An 18872-nucleotide genomic window follows, 5' to 3' on the forward strand; every position below is an offset into this window, starting at 1 on the left:
CCTTTTGGTTCAAATGTGAGAGATAATCTAATTGTCTAGAGTTGTTTTTTTTGTTTTTTTGCCTGCGTTAAAAAGTCCCTTGGGGCGCAGTGGTTGAGAGTCCGCCTGCTGATGCATGGGACGCGGGTTCGTGCCCCGGTCCGGGAAGATCCCGCATGCCGCAGAGCGGCTGGGCCCGTGAGCCATGGCCGCTGAGCCTGCGCGTCTGGAGCCTGTGCTCCGTAACAGGGAGAGGCCACAACAGTGAGAGGCCCGCGTACAGAAAAAAAAAAAAAAAAAAAAGTGCGTTTTGGCCCATCAAAGAATGTGCTGCTTTGAGGCCATTCAGCTGTGGAACATAAACCATGGCTGCCTGAGGCTACTGTATCAGCAGGGACTTTCTGTGGGATAGTTACCATTAAAAGGGGCTGGGACCAAGACAGGTCTTAGACTGACATAGCAAGTAAAATAATATACTACCTTGAGAGGTGCTGACATTTTATGTTTTGGATTCATTTGGGAGAATATTCTCTATCAGTGTTTTCAGTACCTGAGCATAAAGGGTTTGAGGAATCTATGTGGCACATCGCTGTTGACCTTTTTCCTCTAGCTTTGTGTTACTTACTGTGTTGCTTAGCAACTCTTTAGCATAATCTCCAAACCTAATATTAACTTGAAATATATATTAGAAATGGAAATTGGAGAAATGTGACTCTTAGGACTTGATAGTTTCAAGTTACTGTCAGCATAACATGATATTACCAGGCAGACTATACAATATAGAATATTTCTTGGCATTTCTGAATTAATATAAAGACTAAAGCTAACGTTGAGGCACTTTAATTAATAGTAATAGAAATGTAATGGCAATAGAAATCCTTTCAGCCAGCTTTCCACATCCCTTAATCTAAATAACTCTTTCCAAGAGGAAGAGGAAAACAAAACCTTGAATTATATATATATATTTCTTCTTTGAAAATTGTTCATAAAGGCAGAAAAGTGTGGCATTATTTTTTGAGTAATATAATGCCGTAATCATCTTGATGACCCTTATTATTCTCCTTTTCAAAGTTTAGGCAATGCTTTGGAAAAGAATTGTTTAAGAAGCTTTTAAGAAAAACTTAAAAATTGTTTAAGAAAAAGCTCTTTGTTCCTATGAAGTAAGGAAAATTGGGTCACAGAGGGACAAATGAATTACTCTGTCAACAGCATTCGTTGAAAACCTATCCTCTAGGCACTATGTTATAGTAATTACTAATAAGACAGGAAGAATTTGGCCAAACCAAGAAATATATTGAGCTAGTGTTCATATTGTTGGTGATATAAAAAACTAAGTATGGAGGATTTACATCAAGACCTATATGATTTCCAAACATTTAAGGACTCTTCTCACTTTGAAAATAAACACTGACCCATATATCTAAAAATGAAAAGGATTCAGGAAATGTATGTGAGCCTTTGAGAATTGGAATTTGAGTTCAAAGAGAATTGTCACTTTCCTTTTGATGAAATTCCCACCTTCCACTAGGTAGTGGAAGGACTCAGGGCAGTGTGGCTTTAACTTTTGGGGTGATAAGGACCACTTCAAAAATCTGATGAAAATCATAGACTTTCTTCCTAGAAAACAACATTTTACAATGAACTTCCAGAGTCTGTAGAACTATTGAAGCCCATCTATTAAACCGGGATAAAAAATAAAAACCCTGTTTCCAGAGAGAGAGTTCTTAGTGGATGGAGAGGGGAGTGGCTGAAGGAAAGTGAGGGTGAGGTAACTGGTGAAAAGGTTAGATTTAGAGTGTGTGGGACTAAATAATAGTCTCTGGAACTAAGGATTTCCTATAACCTACAACTGAATTTTCTCCTCAACCATTACTAAACTCTTCCTAATTTCTCTGCAAGTGGCATTAAAAAAGAGGGTTTTGAACTCTGTCTCTGCCCTTGTTTAGTTAAGTGACTTTGGACATTCATTTAATCCTTCTTAACCTCTGTTCCTTGATCTGTGAAATGGAGATAATACATATTTCAAGAATTGTCATGAGAATTAAATAAGACAATGCATGTAAAGTTGGAAGGAAGCCCTCAAATGATATGCATCATTTTATTTACTAATACAGTGTCAAAGTTTTGTATTTATTTCAATTTTATCTTGTAGGCAAATAATTATTTAGCCAGAAAACTAGCTTAAAATAAAACAAAAGATGTTGTCTAAAATGAAAGTATTTCTTTTAAAATTCCCCTAAGTGACATGTCTTGTTGGGTATTTGATAAGAAGAAACTGGTTGATAAATTTGAGCTGTAATAATAAAATGGAAAAAAATCCTTTGTTGGAACAACATTTTAACAGGAGATATTATAGATAAATGTTTAAAGATTGAGCTATCTTGGTATATTTTTATTAAATTCTTCACATTATTAGATCAAAATGATTTTTATTTTAGAGGTAAGTTGTATTTCAATTTCAATACAATTCATTGTAAATCTTGGACTTCTTTAAGATTTGTTAATGAACAATAAGTAAAAATTATATATAATATACATTTGTATTAATATAATATTTTTGACATTTCAGAGTACAGATGATTCAGATATATCTGTCATTGGCCAGAACAAGAAATGCTTTGACAACGATATTGTTTGTTCTAAAAGTGTTTTGATTTCAGTTGGGGACACTGAAATTTACCTGAATGATACTCCTTACAAACAGGTTAGTGAATTATTTCTTGTAAATCATTTTAACTTGTCCTGAGGATACTGAAAATAAAACAGAAATATTTGGGGGTACTTTTCTTTATAAGTGGTTACTAGGTTTGAATTTTTTTCTTTGTCATTTTATGTAGCTTCAGTAAATCATATTTGATTTGTCTCCTTTGTTTATACTCCACTTCTCCATTTGCTAATTCTTTCCTTGTCACCTGTTACTTGGAGTACTTCAACATTCTCCAAGCTAGACACCTGGCCTCCAGTCTTAGTTTTTCCCCTCTGATCCATCCTGCCACACTGCAGCCAGGGTGGTTTTCCTAAAATGGAAATGTAATCTCCTGACACCCTAGTGCTTCAAAACTTTCAAGTGATCTCCCATTGCCCTTACATGGCCTCGCCAATCTGGCCATTGCTGCCTCTCCTGCTGTACCTCTCATCACTTTCTGCTTCAAGCCCATGTTCCAGAAGTTGGAGCTTTTATCAGTTCTTCAAATGCTCTATATTCTTTCTCTCACCTCTGGTTCTTCATGAATGTCATTGCTCCTACCTGGATCAGCCTTTCCATTTAACTTATTCTTATGTGATAAGTCTCATCTTATCTCCTTCAAGGAGTTCCTCCTCTTGCCCTCAAGCTCCCTGTCAGGACGTGCATCGCACTTTAGTGAAATTACTTGTGTGGTGGCAGTGGTTCCCAACCTTTTTGGCACCAGGGACTGATTTTGGCACCAGGGACTGGACAATTTTTCCACGGACCGGGGGGTCGGGGGATGGTTTAGGGATGATTCAAGTGCATTACATTTATTGTGCACTTTATTTCTGTTATTATTACGTTGCAATAAATAATGAAATAATTATACAACTCGCCATAATACAGAATCACTGGGAGTCCTGAGCTTGTTTTCACTTGCCACTCACTGACAGGGTTTTGATATGAATCTGCAAGCAATTGATTTATTATGGTCTCTGTACAGTCAAACCTCTCTGCTAATGATAATCTGTACTTGCAGCCGCTTCCCAGCGCTAGCATCACTGCCTCAGCTCCATCTCAGATCATCAGGCATTAGATTCTCATACGGAGCATGCACCCTAGATCCCTCGCATGCGCAGTTCGCAGTAGGGCTCACGCTCCTATGAGAATCTAATGCTGCCGCTGATCTGACAGGAGGCGGAGCTGAGGTGATAATGCAAGTGATGGGGAGCGGCTGTAAATACAGATGAAGCTTCTCTCTCTCTCTCTCTCTCACCCACTGCTCACCTCCTGCTGTGTGGCCTGGCTCCTAAGAGGCCACGGACCAGTACCAGTCCAAGGCCCGAAGGTTGGGGACCCCTGTGTGGTGGTCTGTGTCGTTTCTATTTGTCTATGAGTTCTGTGAGAATTGAGACCGCTCTCTTATTTGTTCCTTCTTGTATACTTGGAGCCTGTGCAGTTTGAAAGAATGAATAAAGTTCATTCATTCATTCATTCATTCGATCATTCATTCATTTATTCATAATATCTACTTTGTACAAAGTTATGTGTTAATTACTGGGACTACAACAGGGAAAAGACACTCACTGTACTTGCTTTTAAGGAACTTATACTGAGGTGAGGGACACGTTTCAAGTAAATGAGGCTGTGCAGTGTGGTATGCTATGGTAGGAGTGTGTTTAGGAAAGCAGGAGAATCCCTAAGAAGAAGACCTAAGCCAACCTGGGGTGTTCAGGGTAGCTGTGAAGAGCATAGACTGGCGTCAGTTAGTACTCACTTAGAACCTCTGTTCTGTCACCTGCTAACCGTGTGACTTTGAGTAACTTTATTTAACCCTTCCAAGCTGCAGCTTTCCTATTTGTAAATTTGGGATGATTATGGAATCTACTTCCTAAGTTCACACGAGGATTAAATGAAAGAATGAATTTCGGGAAATGGCTCTCCTCCTCTCCTTCACCCTCCTTATTTCTGAAGGCTCAGAAGACATGCTTTGGGGGAAATGATTTGAACTGAGTCTTAGAGGATGAGTAGGTATTAGGCAGGTGAAGAGAGAGAGTAGAAAGGCAATCAGTACAGAGGAACAGTCATGTTGAAAGGAACAGAGTTCAAAGATAAAATGGCACGTTTGGAGAACTGCAAGCAGTTTAGTTAGGTTGATGTGGATGGGGATAGTGGAGGGAGGGTGAGGCAAAGAGATTCAGGGAGGAGTGTCCAGATTGACTTTCATGCAGGAAGCTTGGGGACAAGGGCAGTAGACAAGGAGGCTGTGTAATATAATATTTGAACTTACTCTACAAGGAAGAAATTTTGGAATTAAGTGACATGATGTGACATATGGCCTTTATAAAGTGGCCTATTTTTGAGTTTTTAGAATAGCGTTTCTCAGTTTGGTTTGCAAAACTTCTGCATTAGAATCATCTAGAATATTTATTATAAGAGCTGGTTCCTGGACTCCACCTCAGGAATTAGAATGGCTGAAGTTGATGACAATCAATATTTCAATGGTTCCCCAAATTCTGCACACTAAAGTTTGAGAATCGGTGCCCTAGATCATAGCTCATGTCTCAGTAAGAAATGTTGAGACCAACCAGGCAGCAATCAAGATTTGAGCAAAACAGAGTTTGTACAAGTCATGCTAACATCTTTTTGAAGTAATTACTGCAGTTTGGTGTAGCCATCAGCTGGATATTCATTTATAGGTGAAGGTTCTCTCTAAGAGAAAGGATGTGTTAAAAAAAGAAAAACTGAAGAGAAAATAGTAAATGCTTTTATAAAGACTGTTTGACACATTTTTGAAGTGGTAATTGCAGTTCTGTGTAATGTTCATCTTCCAATTTTCACCTGAATGCAGGTGCTGATGAATCTCCTTCATATCAGTTGTGAAGTATAAAGTAAGATGAAGAAAAATCATGAAGATAGTTTGACCCTAACAAATCTCTGGCTAATATATTTTCTTGAGCATCAAAATTGAAAATAAGTACCATTTGTTTTATGGCAGATGGATTGCTCATTCAGGGGAAGGAAAAAAAACCGTTAATTTTTTCAATAAATGTACCACTCTAATTTTCTCAAATATGTAGCATATAAACATTTTTTGAGTTTAAGCTATATTTTAAAAGTTTTAATTCTCTGCTTTTTATAACTTACTTTTCTAACATCACTAGAGTTTGTTTAAAGTGCAGTAATTCTCCCCTGAAGGTGGAGGTCCAATTCATAATACCTCTACCTTATAAGGAGAAACATCTTTACTTCCTAATCTGAAAAGTAAGGGGTACACCACCTCCTTTTGACCATTGTTCTCTTGTAGCAAACTGCCTTGTCTAATAAAAATGAAGGATTTAGCTCTACAGGCAAATAGAGAGGATGTGCTTTTACATCAGGATAACTAATACAAAACCAACCTGAAGGAAGTCCAATAATCTTATCCAAAAATTTATTTTATGTTCCAGTGTCAACCAGTCTGAGGGAAGTTTAATAGGAAAATACATGAAAAAAGTATTTCATGGATTGAAAAGGAGCTATAAGCTACAATCATTTCACTTACTTACTTTGATTATTGCTGTTCAGGCTGGAAGCTGAGAACTAAGAACAGGCCAGTGCAGGAAGGTGTTAAAAATATATGTTACCCTTGATCTAGAAGCGGCAGATACTGCCATAAGCTTGACAAAGTACATCCTTCTAGGAGCTAACATTCATGTAGGGGGGAAGATAGATAATAATGCCAAAGACAAATCAGATAATAGAAAGGGCCTGAAAAGTGTAATCAAAATGATAAAAATAGGTTCTATGGCAGAGGGTGATATGGGGGCCTGGCAGGCTACACATTTTATAGACCTAGTGAAAAATGAAAATGTAGAGCCCTTGATCAAACAGGGAAAATTTTTTTCCTTTGTTTTTTAGTCTTTCTTTACCTGCCATGGTGCTTTTTCTTTATTATTTAATGCCTTGCTCACTTAGACACAAGGTACTTCCAGGTTGAGTTCAGACCCTCACAGGTACTGAGGGCATTGCCCTATAACTCCAACTTGGCACTTGGAAGTAGAAGGAAATGAGGTTAGGTAGAGTCCATTAACAATTCATACTGTCCTATACAATATACCGAGCACTTATAAGTATGACCTTGATCTAGGAGACTGGAAACTCTTTATGGATGTGATTGAGTTTATTTAATTTGCCCTGTGAAATATTTATAAAACTGTAGACTCTAGTACAATGTTTCCAAACTATGCTTTTGTTCTTACTTGGGGGAGAAAAATAACCAAAGCACTTCATATCTCCTTCACAATTTTTATTTTGCTTCTGGTTAAATTTGTTTTATTTACTTTGACTTAACCATGTATTTTTAAAGTTATTATGTGAGTTAATTTCAATGTCAGATTCAGCATAATCTTTTATAGGGTATAGCCCTTGCCCATAAAGAACATTGCATATTCTCGCTTTAGGCTAAAGGTACTCTAAATTTTCCCAGTGGGTTCCGTCTCTAGTTTCTCCCCACTATTATCCTTTCTAGCACACACATTATTTTCTTTTAATATACAAACATGGTCTGTCATTTTACTATTCAAAAGCTTTTATCGAGGACATTTTGCACATGGAATAACAGCCATTGATTGTGATGGTGATGGGTAACTTGATGGCAAAGGGTCTCAGACTATGCTTGTTATGGAATCCATGCTGTGCTCTCCTTAGTACTGAACAAATCTTAAACTTCCTGCCCCTAAGCCTTTATTCAACTGATTCCCTTTTCTTGGGATGATTTCTTTCTCATTCTCTTTTTCAGCCCTTTATATCTTCCTATCATGGCCTCTTACATATCAGTAATAGATGTTCCACCTCTTGCAAAGAGCCTTCCTAAGTTCCTTTTATGGAAATTCATCTCCCTGTCCTCCTTAACACCTCTTTCTGTCTATAGACACACACACACACACACACACACACACACACTTTGTGTTTTTGTTTTTCAATTATTCAGGTAAAGCCATACATTTTTAGTACTCAATCATATTTATTCACCATCAATATAGAAGTTCTGGGTCAGCAGGTACATCCCCCTAATATACTCTATGTCTACGCCTTGTTTGTGCTCTTCTCTATAACTGAAATACCTTTTTCCCTTTACTCATTTATCCATGTTGAGCCTATCTACCAGTTTGTATCTTGTTACCAATTTTATGATTTTCCTATTTTATGCACTTGTTCTGTCTTTCACTACAAAATTCAGGAAAGACAGGGCTAAGCAAAAACACTAGTACATAGATAATTATTGATGGATATTAATTAATGTTTACATTTTGGTGAGAAAACAAGAAATTTGTTTTTTTCTTTATTATGCTTTTTCTTTTTGAAGAAACGATCAGGTTTTTTTCTGGAAAATAAACCAACATACCAGCTTTGGAAGGCAGGGTACTACATAGTAGTATACTTTCCAGAGAAAGACATCACTATTCTTTGGGATAAAAAGACAACCATCCATATCAAAGTTGGACCACAGTGGAGGGTAAGTCAGCCTATTTGGTAGGTCGATCCAAATGAGATGCAAAACATGAAATTACATTTACCTTTTTGATGTTTTACAGAAATAAAATGATTGATGTTTTCCTTTAAGAAAGTAGCTATATTTTCAGAATTACTAACTCAGACCCCAGAGAAGAACAACTTTACCAAGTGCTGTATACAGTTCTTTTTTACTTCAACCTTACAGTATCCAATTTTCCAAAGTTACTTAGGTCAGGTTCTTTTTTTCCCATTCCCTGCAGCATGGTTATTTGATATGTTTATAGTAGAGTTAGATTCATTTATTACAGTTTGCATTCCATCTTTTCCTCCATATTCTGGATATTTTTTAAGTTTACATACAGTAAAATTCTAAAAAAAAAGTAAAATAATTTACTTTTGTGGTCTGCAGTTCTGTGGATTTTAACAAATGCATGGAGTTGTGTATCTGCCACCACAGATAGAACAGATCCATCAATTCCCAAGTTTCTCACATGTTGCCTCTTTATTGTCAACTCCTTCCAACTATTGATCATTGGCAACCATTGATCTATTTTCCATCTGCATAGTTTTGCCTTTTCTGGATACAGTAGAAATGAAATCATGCAATCTATAGCCTTTGGGGTCTGGCTTCTTTGACTTGGCAAAATACATTCAAGATTCATCCATATTGTTGAATGAATTAATTGTTTGTTCCTATACACTAGTAAGTGGTACTCTGTTGTATGGATGTACTAGTTTGTATTATCCATTAATGGTTGAAGATTCAATCTGGGTTGTTTACAATTTTTGTCAATTTATATTTTACATTGTTTTAATTATTGTTTACTGTTAAACATTGTAGTAGATATTATTAAATATTTTTATTATTTTAGATATTTAAAATTTTATTAAACATTTTAAATTTATATGTTAAGGTTGTTTTTGAAACGTTGATATAGTTTTAAAAATCCACTTTATCTGAAATTGAAATTGAGACTCATGGATATAATCTGTGGCAAGTTAGGGAAAAATGGGGATAGTAATAACAAATTCTTATAAAACTGGAAAATATACATATTTTAAAATATTTTAAAATGTTATAAACTTAAGATATGATTGTATATTGAAGTCATTTTCTTTCAGCCCTAAGCAAAATAAAGCCCCCAAATTTATTCCTAGGTGTTTGCTGGCATCTTGCATTTCTTTGATGAAGATGAAGTAATTTAGTTATTGCCATACTTCTTCAGCTATGTTTTCTGCCATTGTCTACCATGTATCCTCCCTTCCTTACTTTTTGAAAACAAATTAACCATTTATTCTTCTACATCTTCCCTTACTTTTACTGCTGCCTTTAATTTGGAGGTGAGCAGTAGCGGAAGGTATTGCGGCTTCTGAGAGCAGAGGCACCATGGTAAGCAGTGGCTGGGGCAGTTGCAGTCCCAAGGTTATTGTCAGCTTTGCTGGAGGCATGGGCAGCCAACTTTACCATTAACAAAGGGCTGTGCTCCATTCTTCAGTACATGAGGAGAGAGGTCTGTTTGTTTAATTTCAAAGCTTAAGGAGGATTTTCATTGCTTTTGGAATCTCATTCTTCCCTGTACTTTTAATCCACCTCCCTTCCCAAGAGAAAAGTTTTTCACATTATTCGAGAAAATGCAGTGGATATTGTTGATGTGGATAATCCATATGGCACTTGCAGTAACCACTGAATAACCCATAACAAACTTTATAAAAATTAGGTAAGATGTGGATTTCATTTATTGTGTCTCATGGTGGCATGATATATGAATACAGAGTTAACTTTTTCTTTAAAAGTTATGCTTTCAATGTTTTGGCCTTTCAAAGTACGACCTAAAGAAAGATAAATTATTTCTATGGTTTCAAAATTTATAGTCTTAGAAAACCTTAAACATAACAGGAAGTGGGTCTTTCATCATTAAAATGTAAATATGTAAATATACACAGAATATGTATATATATACACATATTTGTATATACACAGACATATACTGTAATGTTTGTATTATACTTGTACAAACACTGTAGTGTTTGTATTATACTTTTCCAACTTACTTATATTATTAGTTATATCAATGCTAAGACAATGGTAAGTGTGAATAGATAAAATTTCGGGGATGGAAAAACATTTTTGAGAATCTAAAATAACTTAATTATAATTAAATAGACATGAAATTCCACCTTCTTGAAACATTTTTTTAAATGGTTATTGTAGAAATTCTTAAAATGTCTATTTTAAATCTCTTGAAAATTTCAGTGAATATTAGTCTTTAAATGTTAAAATGAATATAGAATATTTCATGATAATTTTCTTTTACTTTAGAACAAATTATCAGGATTATGTGGAAACTTTGACAAATGTACTTCAAATGATATGACCACATCCAATAACTTAGAAGTGAGAAATGCCCAGGTATTTGGAGATAGTTGGGCATTAGGACAGGTAAGTGGAATATATGTATTTTAGAACTAAACAAATATTTTTTGTTGTGTTTATCCACTAAAACATTTTATCCTTACAGAAAAATTTATTTAGGTAATATTATTTTATGTAATATTTGTGCAGTAATTCATAGTTGACAAACTCAAACTACTTTCACATTTAATTTCTCATGTAATCCTGGACAGTCTTGTAATGTAAAGGGCGTTGACTCCATATTATAGATGAAGAAATTGAGACTCAGGAAGGTTAAATGACTTGTCTAATATTATATACCCAGAAAGCCGCAGGAGTGACTTTCAAATTCACATCTTCTAATCTCACGGTTTTCCTTTCACTGCAATATTCTCTTTCAGTGTATTTGTATTTCTAATGATGTATCTTTTGTCAACTCAAGGTAATGAATAAATGAACGCAGTATTTCTTAACATTTGCTCTCCTGACATGGCTGGATGTGGGATGGGGAGGGGTAGGCAGTGGATTTGTGGCCAACTTACCTTTGGGAGCAGTTAGAATAAATTAAGTCAGGCATATTTCTTTTTTGAAAGATTTCTTGAGGCATTATATTCCTCTAACGGAGGGATGTGTTTGAAGGGATTCCCGAACTTACTGACACAGAACTTACGTTTTTGTGTATTAGTTATCAAGAAAATAGTTTTCTATGGAACACAATCTGAGAAATGCTGAACTAACTCAGAAAACAGTCAAACTGGAAATTTGTTCTACTCTTTTCTTCTACTTTTTTTTTAACCTATTTTTTTTCTAACTGAAAGTAGTGTCTGCGACTACAATTTCCTGGTTGGTTACTGTTTGGTTAGTTGCCTTACTATTTTGCCTAATTTACTAATATATCTAAATCTTTTTAAAAAATAAAAGGGGATTGGGGTAACATTCATCCAATTTAGTAAAATTTAAGCAGTATATTTCATTGTGGTCTACGTTGGAAAGTATAAAGATTTCCTTTTTTAAAATATGAAGTGAATTAAAGAATACCTAATTTATAATAATACTTAAATATTTGGACTCATCAAAGAATTTTAGACTCATTAATACCTAATGGACAAAGCTGAAAATAAAAAAAAAATTCATTCAGTAAGTTCTATTTAGCACTTAATGTTTTCCAGGATATATGAACACATAATATTATTAAAACATAGCCACTGCCCTTAGGAATTTAGAGTCTAGTTTAGTAGATGAGGTAGAAAAACTTAACAATGGAAATATGAGACAGGTGCTTGCATAGAGATGTATACAACATGGAGTTTGTGATGGTCAAAGGAAGGTTCCTCAGGAAGGTGCCATTGAGCTGACTCTTACAAGACTCATAAGAGCTATACAAGTGAAGATGATGGGAAAGAGTGCAGCAGCAAAGGAGGGAACATCCCTTTAGAACGTGTCAGGAAGACTGGAGTGAGTATGGTGCCTAACAGGGATTTTAAGAAGTTCAATATGGCTGTGGTGGAAGGTTTGAAGTAGGGAAGGGCTGGAATGCAAAACATAAAGCTGCAAGATCTGTGTGCTAGGATCTGGACTCGAAGACCCTAAATTAGTTAGGCTCTTATAATCCAGCTAAGAAATGTTAAATCAGTGAAGATTTAGAAGACTATCTAAATCTGAGAGACATCTGAAACATCAGCATCTGTTGAAAGGACTGCATAAGGAAAGATGAATTTGGAGAATTCAAGAATGTCTCCGATCTTCCTGGCTTACTGCATAGACACTCGTGCTCCTCCAGGAGACAGGACACAGAGGAAAGTGGGTGGTAGGGGACAGTGGGGACAGGACACTGATGTAAGATAAGTACATTTTAGAATGTGTTGAGAGAGAAGTGACAGATATTTATGTGGAAATGTCCCAATTTTTGAGATCTCAGAAAAGAGTTATGGGCTGGAAATATGGATTTGGTAGTTACTATTATATTCAGGTTGCTGAAGGCATGAGAAGTGTATAGAATGAAAAAAATAGAGATTTGTAGATCAAGTCTTGCAGAGAAGGGAGGTGGAAGGATGAGGAGTAGCAGCAAATGAGCTAGGACGAAGCCCAGCAGAAAATGGTGCCGCCGGAAACACATGAGAGGCATGTAAGAAGGGTAAAGTATGAAACAGAATCAAAGACAGCGAAAGGGCAAGTGGGATAAAGACTGAAAAGTTGCCTTTATTTTTAGTAATGAGATCAATGATGGCCTTCTCCAGGCCAGTTTCAGGGAGGTTGATTAGAAGAGGCAGAGACCGAATTGTTTAGTATATGGGAGGTAAGCCTGTAGACACTTGAGTGTATGCAACTCCTCAGAGGATGGCTTGTGACAGAAATGAGGGACATGAAAATTAAAGGAAAGAGAATAATTTGCTTAGGCAATTTTTTTAGTCATGTAATGCTGCACTCGACAGTTTAAAAATGATTTACCCTCACTCTAATATTTTCATGATTTTAATAGTAAATTTAGTTGCTTTCAAAAATAATATATACTATTAACACCGAGTTGGCTGAGCACAGGTGCTTTAGGTAAAGTCTGTCTAAAAGAATGAGAATATACTAGATATGACTGTGGTGGATGGAGTCAGATTAGGTTACTCTGGTTTCAGCTTCAGAAATCACCCCTTAAAAACATTCTTTTCTTTTTTTCCACAGTGTGAAACCCCAATTGAACCATTTAAACCCTGTGAGGCACATCAGAACAAATTTCCTTATGCCAAGAAAGAATGCTCCATTTTGTACAGTGATGTTTTTGCTCCTTGTCACAATGTGGTAAATGAATGCTTTACTAAACTTTCCAATTTAAACAAGTACTTCTGTATCTATGATATTGAGATGAACAGGGCAAATAATTTAGCTACGCATTGGTTTTTCGGGTATACTACCTAACCCTCATTAGGAAGACAAATTTGGTAGTTCGTTTTTCTGTGGCACTGATACATTTAGTTGATTTACATTCTTCCTGACTCCATCTTATTTAGCAGCATATATAATGCTTGTTAGGGATCTGTTTCAGTTTATGAAACATTTTTACGTCCATCATCAAAGCCATAAATGACTGATCAAAGCCATAAATGCTTATTTCTCTTCAGAGGACACTACCAAATGGGCATTCTTTTCCTTAACCCCAAGTATAGTTTAAAAGTATTATTAGTGACACATTTAAAATGGTTTTAGAAGCACATCCCAAGACTGAATGTAATTTACTTAGAAATTTAACTTTTTAAATGTCTTTCCAACATAATAATTTTAGGTTCCAATAGAAGTTTTAAAAATAGTTTAAGATATTATTAAAAACTAAACAAAAGTACATTTGTAAGTAGAACATTCTTTTAATGCCATGCGAATATGCCAATAAAGAAACAATGAGCTTCTACAGGTATTAATCTGTTGTATTGCAGATGTTGAAGTTATATTTGTTAGTCCCGTTACCTGTGTTGCTAGTTCTTTGATCTTACATTTGCCTAATAAATTCCTTTGGATGAATAGAAGTTTGAGATATTGAGAACTCTCTAGGTGGCAGTGTTAAGCTGATAATAGCAAATTTTGAAAATCTACCAGTTTTCTTTTAGAAGGTTGAATTTTAATCAGTTGTAGTTAGTACTTTTTGAAATTAATTTATCTTTCACTTCATTTTCAGATTGATGTTACTTCTTTTGCCAAAAATTGTCATGAAGACACGTGTAACTGTAACCTTGGTGGGGATTGTGAATGTTTATGCACAAGTGTAGCAGCATATGCGTACAAGTGTTGTCAGGAAGGGGTTTCTGTTCACTGGAGATCATCTACTATTTGTTGTGAGTATCCTCTCAGGGCATCGTCATTAGGTGGGAACCTTATGAAGAGATTCATATTGTCTTAGAAGCGATACCATGGACTCATGGAAATAGAATTTCTTTAAGATTAGTAAATTTTATATTCTTTTGACAATGCAGATAAATTGTAGTATAGCTAAAGGATTTACAAAAGAAACTTTGAAGTAAATTTTTCTGTTCTGTGTTAGACTGTTATGACTGTAACATTTGAACTACAAATTATTTACGTACCATCTTCAGAGATACTGATTATGACTATTTCTCTTATGGCTATGAAATTCCACTGTTCTAATGATAAGAGACGTAGTTTTAAAAACATCATTTTGAATTTGCGTTCAGATTTTCTCTAAACTTTTCATTTACTTGTGTGGATAGTAAGTCATCTGATGAACAGCTTATGATTTTAACACTTTCAGTGGACATTTATAAATTGGCAGATATATTTGCCTACCTATAAAATAATCTTAGGAAATTTAATGAATTATTACAGAGCACTCTTAAAGAATCCTCTTTTCTCAGAGAAAACTCCCAAATAATGATGTCATTCTGAGTTCTTTCACTTTGTCGTTGATAAACCATATCTTGCATATATTCGATAAGTGGTGAGATCCTTATTTGGTTTAACATTTCTTCTTTTTTCCTTTTAGCACTCGATTGTGAATATTACAATGAAGGTATGTGACATTTAAAGAATATCACTATAGTATTCTATTAAATATATCTTCAGATTCAAAGTTCTTGAACAAGTTTGCTGGGAACAAAGTATGAAGAGTTCATAATTTGGCATACAGTAAACCCTTGAACAAGGAGGGGGCTAGAGGCGCCAACCCTCTGTGCAATTGAAAATCCATGTATGGCTGTGTAGAGAGGAAAAGATGATTTTCAGGAGAAGAGGATACAGTCTGAAGGTAGGAAGTTGGGAACGTATACATTTAGGGAATGGCAAGTGGGCCAGGAAGAATTAGAGATGTAAGAAGGAAACTGAGGTAGAGCTGAGTCCCCTGGGCTGAGTCACAGGACAGTTTCCAGAACTTTCTGAATGGAGATTTAGTGGTCTTCTAATAACGCACTACCTTTGCTAGGAACCAAGAGCTATAGTGTGGTTGTCATTAACTGCAGCTGAAGTCAGATCTGGATTAGAGTCCAGTCTCTGTCATGTATAAACATTGTGAACCTGGTTAAGTCATTTAAGTTTAATTTTTTTGTTTATTTATTTCTATGTTTGTTGTGAGCTTAAATGAGACACTGTATGTCACCTATACTGCTGGAACAAAATAAACCCTTATTAAATGGTGCTGTTATGATAACTAAAAAAAGAAAAGGAAAATCCATGTATGGTTTATAGTCACCCTGTGTATTTGCAATTCTGTATCTTCAGATTCAACCAACCATGGATTGTGTAGTACTGCAGTATTTACTCTTGAAACAAATCTGTGTATAAGTGGACTTGCATAGTTCAAACCCATGTTGCTCAAGTGCCAACTGTATGACTCAATGAAAGCCATTGCCTTCTAAAACGTATCTAAATTTCTAAGTATTTGTGTTAAAATTTATTCCCTGTAAAATAAAAGTGTTGTAACTAAGTTCTCAGCACCTAGGAGGCTCTCAGTAGTTTTTGAATAACATGAATGAATGAATGAATGAATGAGTAAAGCTAACTAATTTTTTAGGTAAAAAGGATGAAAGATATATACCAAATGCATACCTTTTACCATTATGAATAAGTATGGACATTATTCAAACTTTTATTATGTTGTGGAAATCAAAGAAACAAACTATAATATAGGAATTTATTTAGCCATCATTTTAGGCAAAATAATTATTTATATCTTATCAGAATGAGAACTTATTGATTTAGTAATAATGAAAATCTCCTAGTCTCCCAAGCATTCAGATTTGCAATGGGAAGTCTAAGAGGAGGTGCTGCCTAAAACTAAGGCATAGATGTAAGAGACAGAGAATTATATCCTCATTGAAAATGCCAGACATTAGCAGAATTGATGCCTGCTTTTTGTCAAACCTATTTAATGAGGAAGGCATAGCCACTTAAACCTAATTCAGACAAATAAAATGATCCAGGGAAGTGTCCATTTTGACAGTAACTGGACAAAAACCCATGATGAGTAAGTTAGAGTAATAGTTATAGGAAAGCTGATCCATTAAAGAAAAAAAATCAAACAACCAAAGCAAAGTATTTTCCATGACTTACTGAGCCAGGAAGAAATCTGTCAGCTGTAAAAGTAAAAAGAAAGCCAGAAAATTTTAGTAAAATAGAGATGATGAATTAAAAAGAAAATGGACATTTTAGTCTTTGGTTGTTTCTGTTATATCTTTGGAAGTCTGAAGAGGAAAAAAAATCCCACATTAAAAAAATTTTGTGTTTGTTAAAGAAAATCTAAACCAAACATATTTCCCACACCACACCCACTCCACATCAATCCTTTGGATTCCTGCTTAAGATGAGACTGATTGCCTAATATTAAGTACCTAATAATACAAATGGATTTTGTTGTGTTAACTATACCTATATCATATAATTTAAGCTTCAAAATATGCCTGAAAGACATAACATTATCATTATTAACACTTACAAAGGAGGAAATTGAGGCATAGGTGAATTAAATAACTTGGTCAAAGTCGTTTAGCCAAAATGTGGTAAATGGATTTATAAACAATCTAAGCTCAGAACCCACGAGCTTGATCTCCATGCTACACTGCCTAGTTATGGTTAGCACATCCTAGTCTAGGAGTGATCACCGCACATCATTATCATATGCTCTACACAACGCACACAGACAGCAAGTTGAGAAAACGCTCCAATAACTTCCACGCTTAAGAATTCCTTCCTCACACAGTTCTGCTGTGAAAATCTCCATCTGTGCCTTTGTACTTTCTGGCGTTCCTTCTGCAGGCCCTTGGAAACAGAATTTTCTATGAATATTGAATTTCGACCTCTTGCTGCTTGGTACATTTTGCTTTTTGTCAATAAGTCTGCTGCACTTCTACTGATGGTTTGCTTCCCTAATGTGTTACAAGATTCTTCAAACCAGTTCTTCTAGTTTCATTTGTAATACTGTATTGGTAGTATTCAGAGGGTGAACATGGGGGGTTCGGCCTTCATGAGACCCATGAGAGACAGAGATTCTGTTTCCCATGATCAAAGTAATAGGGAACAGAGTCAACCTGCCAAGGAGAGGAAGAGTTGTGAAAGTAATGTGATCAAGGTAGATAATTGAAGGGCAATAAAGAATTGTGGAAGTTGTTCATAGTAATACAAAGAAAAAAGTTTTAAATGAGTATTCTTAATTTGTTTCATGTCAAATAATTTCACAACTATTGTAAACTTACCTAGTCTTCTTTGGACATTCATAGCTGGCATTTTTCTCTGGACACTATGTTATTAAAATACTTAAATTATTCAAAGCAAATGCAGAGATAAATGAATGTGATTCTGTAGGAGGAAAAAATTTTTTAAGTAGGAAAATTCAGAGGTTACTACTGAGATAAGTTCAATAATCCTTCACACAATGCCTGTCTCTAGTGTCTTCATTATTATGGCATTTGCTAAAAATATAAAGGTTCTATTGCTGTAGGGAGTAAGACTTCAAGATCCTGCTAAAAATGGTTGTTCAAGTTTTAAGTTCAGAGTGATTTTATTAGATCAGATATTCTTTTTTTTTTTTTTTTTTTTTTTTTTTTTTTTTTTTTTGTGGTATGCGGGCCTCTCACTGTTGTGGCCTCTCCCATTGCGGAGCACAGGCTCTGGATGCGCAGGCCTAGCGGCCATGGCTCACGGGCTTAGTTGCTCCGCGGCATGTGGGATCTTCCCGGACCAGGGCACGAACCCGTGTCTCCTGCATTGGCAGGCGGATTCTCAACCACTGCGCCACCAGGGAAGCCCTAGATCAGATATTCTTAATACTGTGCTTAAATAATAACTACAGGAAATGGTTGCTTTTGGTAGACAGTGAAATTATAATTCTCCCTGCAGAAAATTAATGATAAAGTCAGTGACTTTGGTTCCTCAATTGCTAGTGAAAATGCAGGAAAACAATTCAGACACAAGATATCCATCGACTGGGAATCAATTCAGGAGCTTTTGATTTTTATACAAATGGATTTCTCAGATGACAGTTGTCTCTTCAGGTTGCTGTAGGAAGGTACTTGTGCAGTAGGGGAGAGAATATTTTGTTTAATGGTCTATCTCTTTTCTCCTGTTCTTCTCCTGGACATCTGTGAGGGTGCTTGAAGCCCACAAGCTGTAGCTGTATATGTCGTCTTCGTTTTGAGTTGAATCTCATGATTTACATGTTTATATACCTATTTGTACATTATTTACATATTCACACAAATCTAAATTGGTGTATATTTTCATCTTGGAAGTTTATGTTGCTCTTGTCTTCCCTAGAAAATGAGCTAGTAGGTGGTGGAGACTAATGATATAGTTTTCTTGGACGTTGCAGACTTTGGCTCATAGAGAAACTGTGCAGGGTATATATTTGTA

The 18872-nt window shown here is 35.6% G+C and overlaps 1 protein-coding gene across 2 annotated transcripts in view; it reads left to right on the forward strand.

Annotated features, from left to right (window-relative positions):
• OTOGL (otogelin like) overlaps window positions 1–18872 on the forward strand; it is a 147375-nt gene that overhangs the window by 75681 nt on the left and 52822 nt on the right. Inside the window, exons 26-31 of one of the 2 annotated variants that reach the window (XM_059081626.2) lie at window positions 2549–2683; window positions 7995–8144; window positions 10464–10583; window positions 13209–13325; window positions 14194–14350; window positions 15016–15042. In XM_059081626.2, the coding sequence (XP_058937609.1) occupies window positions 2549–2683; window positions 7995–8144; window positions 10464–10583; window positions 13209–13325; window positions 14194–14350; window positions 15016–15042 (706 nt within the window). The remainder of the gene's footprint in view (window positions 1–2548; window positions 2684–7994; window positions 8145–10463; window positions 10584–13208; window positions 13326–14193; window positions 14351–15015; window positions 15043–18872) is intronic. The other variant, XM_059081627.2, reaches the window with a different exon arrangement.

Source organism: Kogia breviceps, chromosome 12 (genome assembly GCF_026419965.1).
Source record: "Kogia breviceps isolate mKogBre1 chromosome 12, mKogBre1 haplotype 1, whole genome shotgun sequence".
In the NCBI taxonomy this organism is placed as follows: Eukaryota; Metazoa; Chordata; class Mammalia; order Artiodactyla; family Physeteridae; genus Kogia; species Kogia breviceps.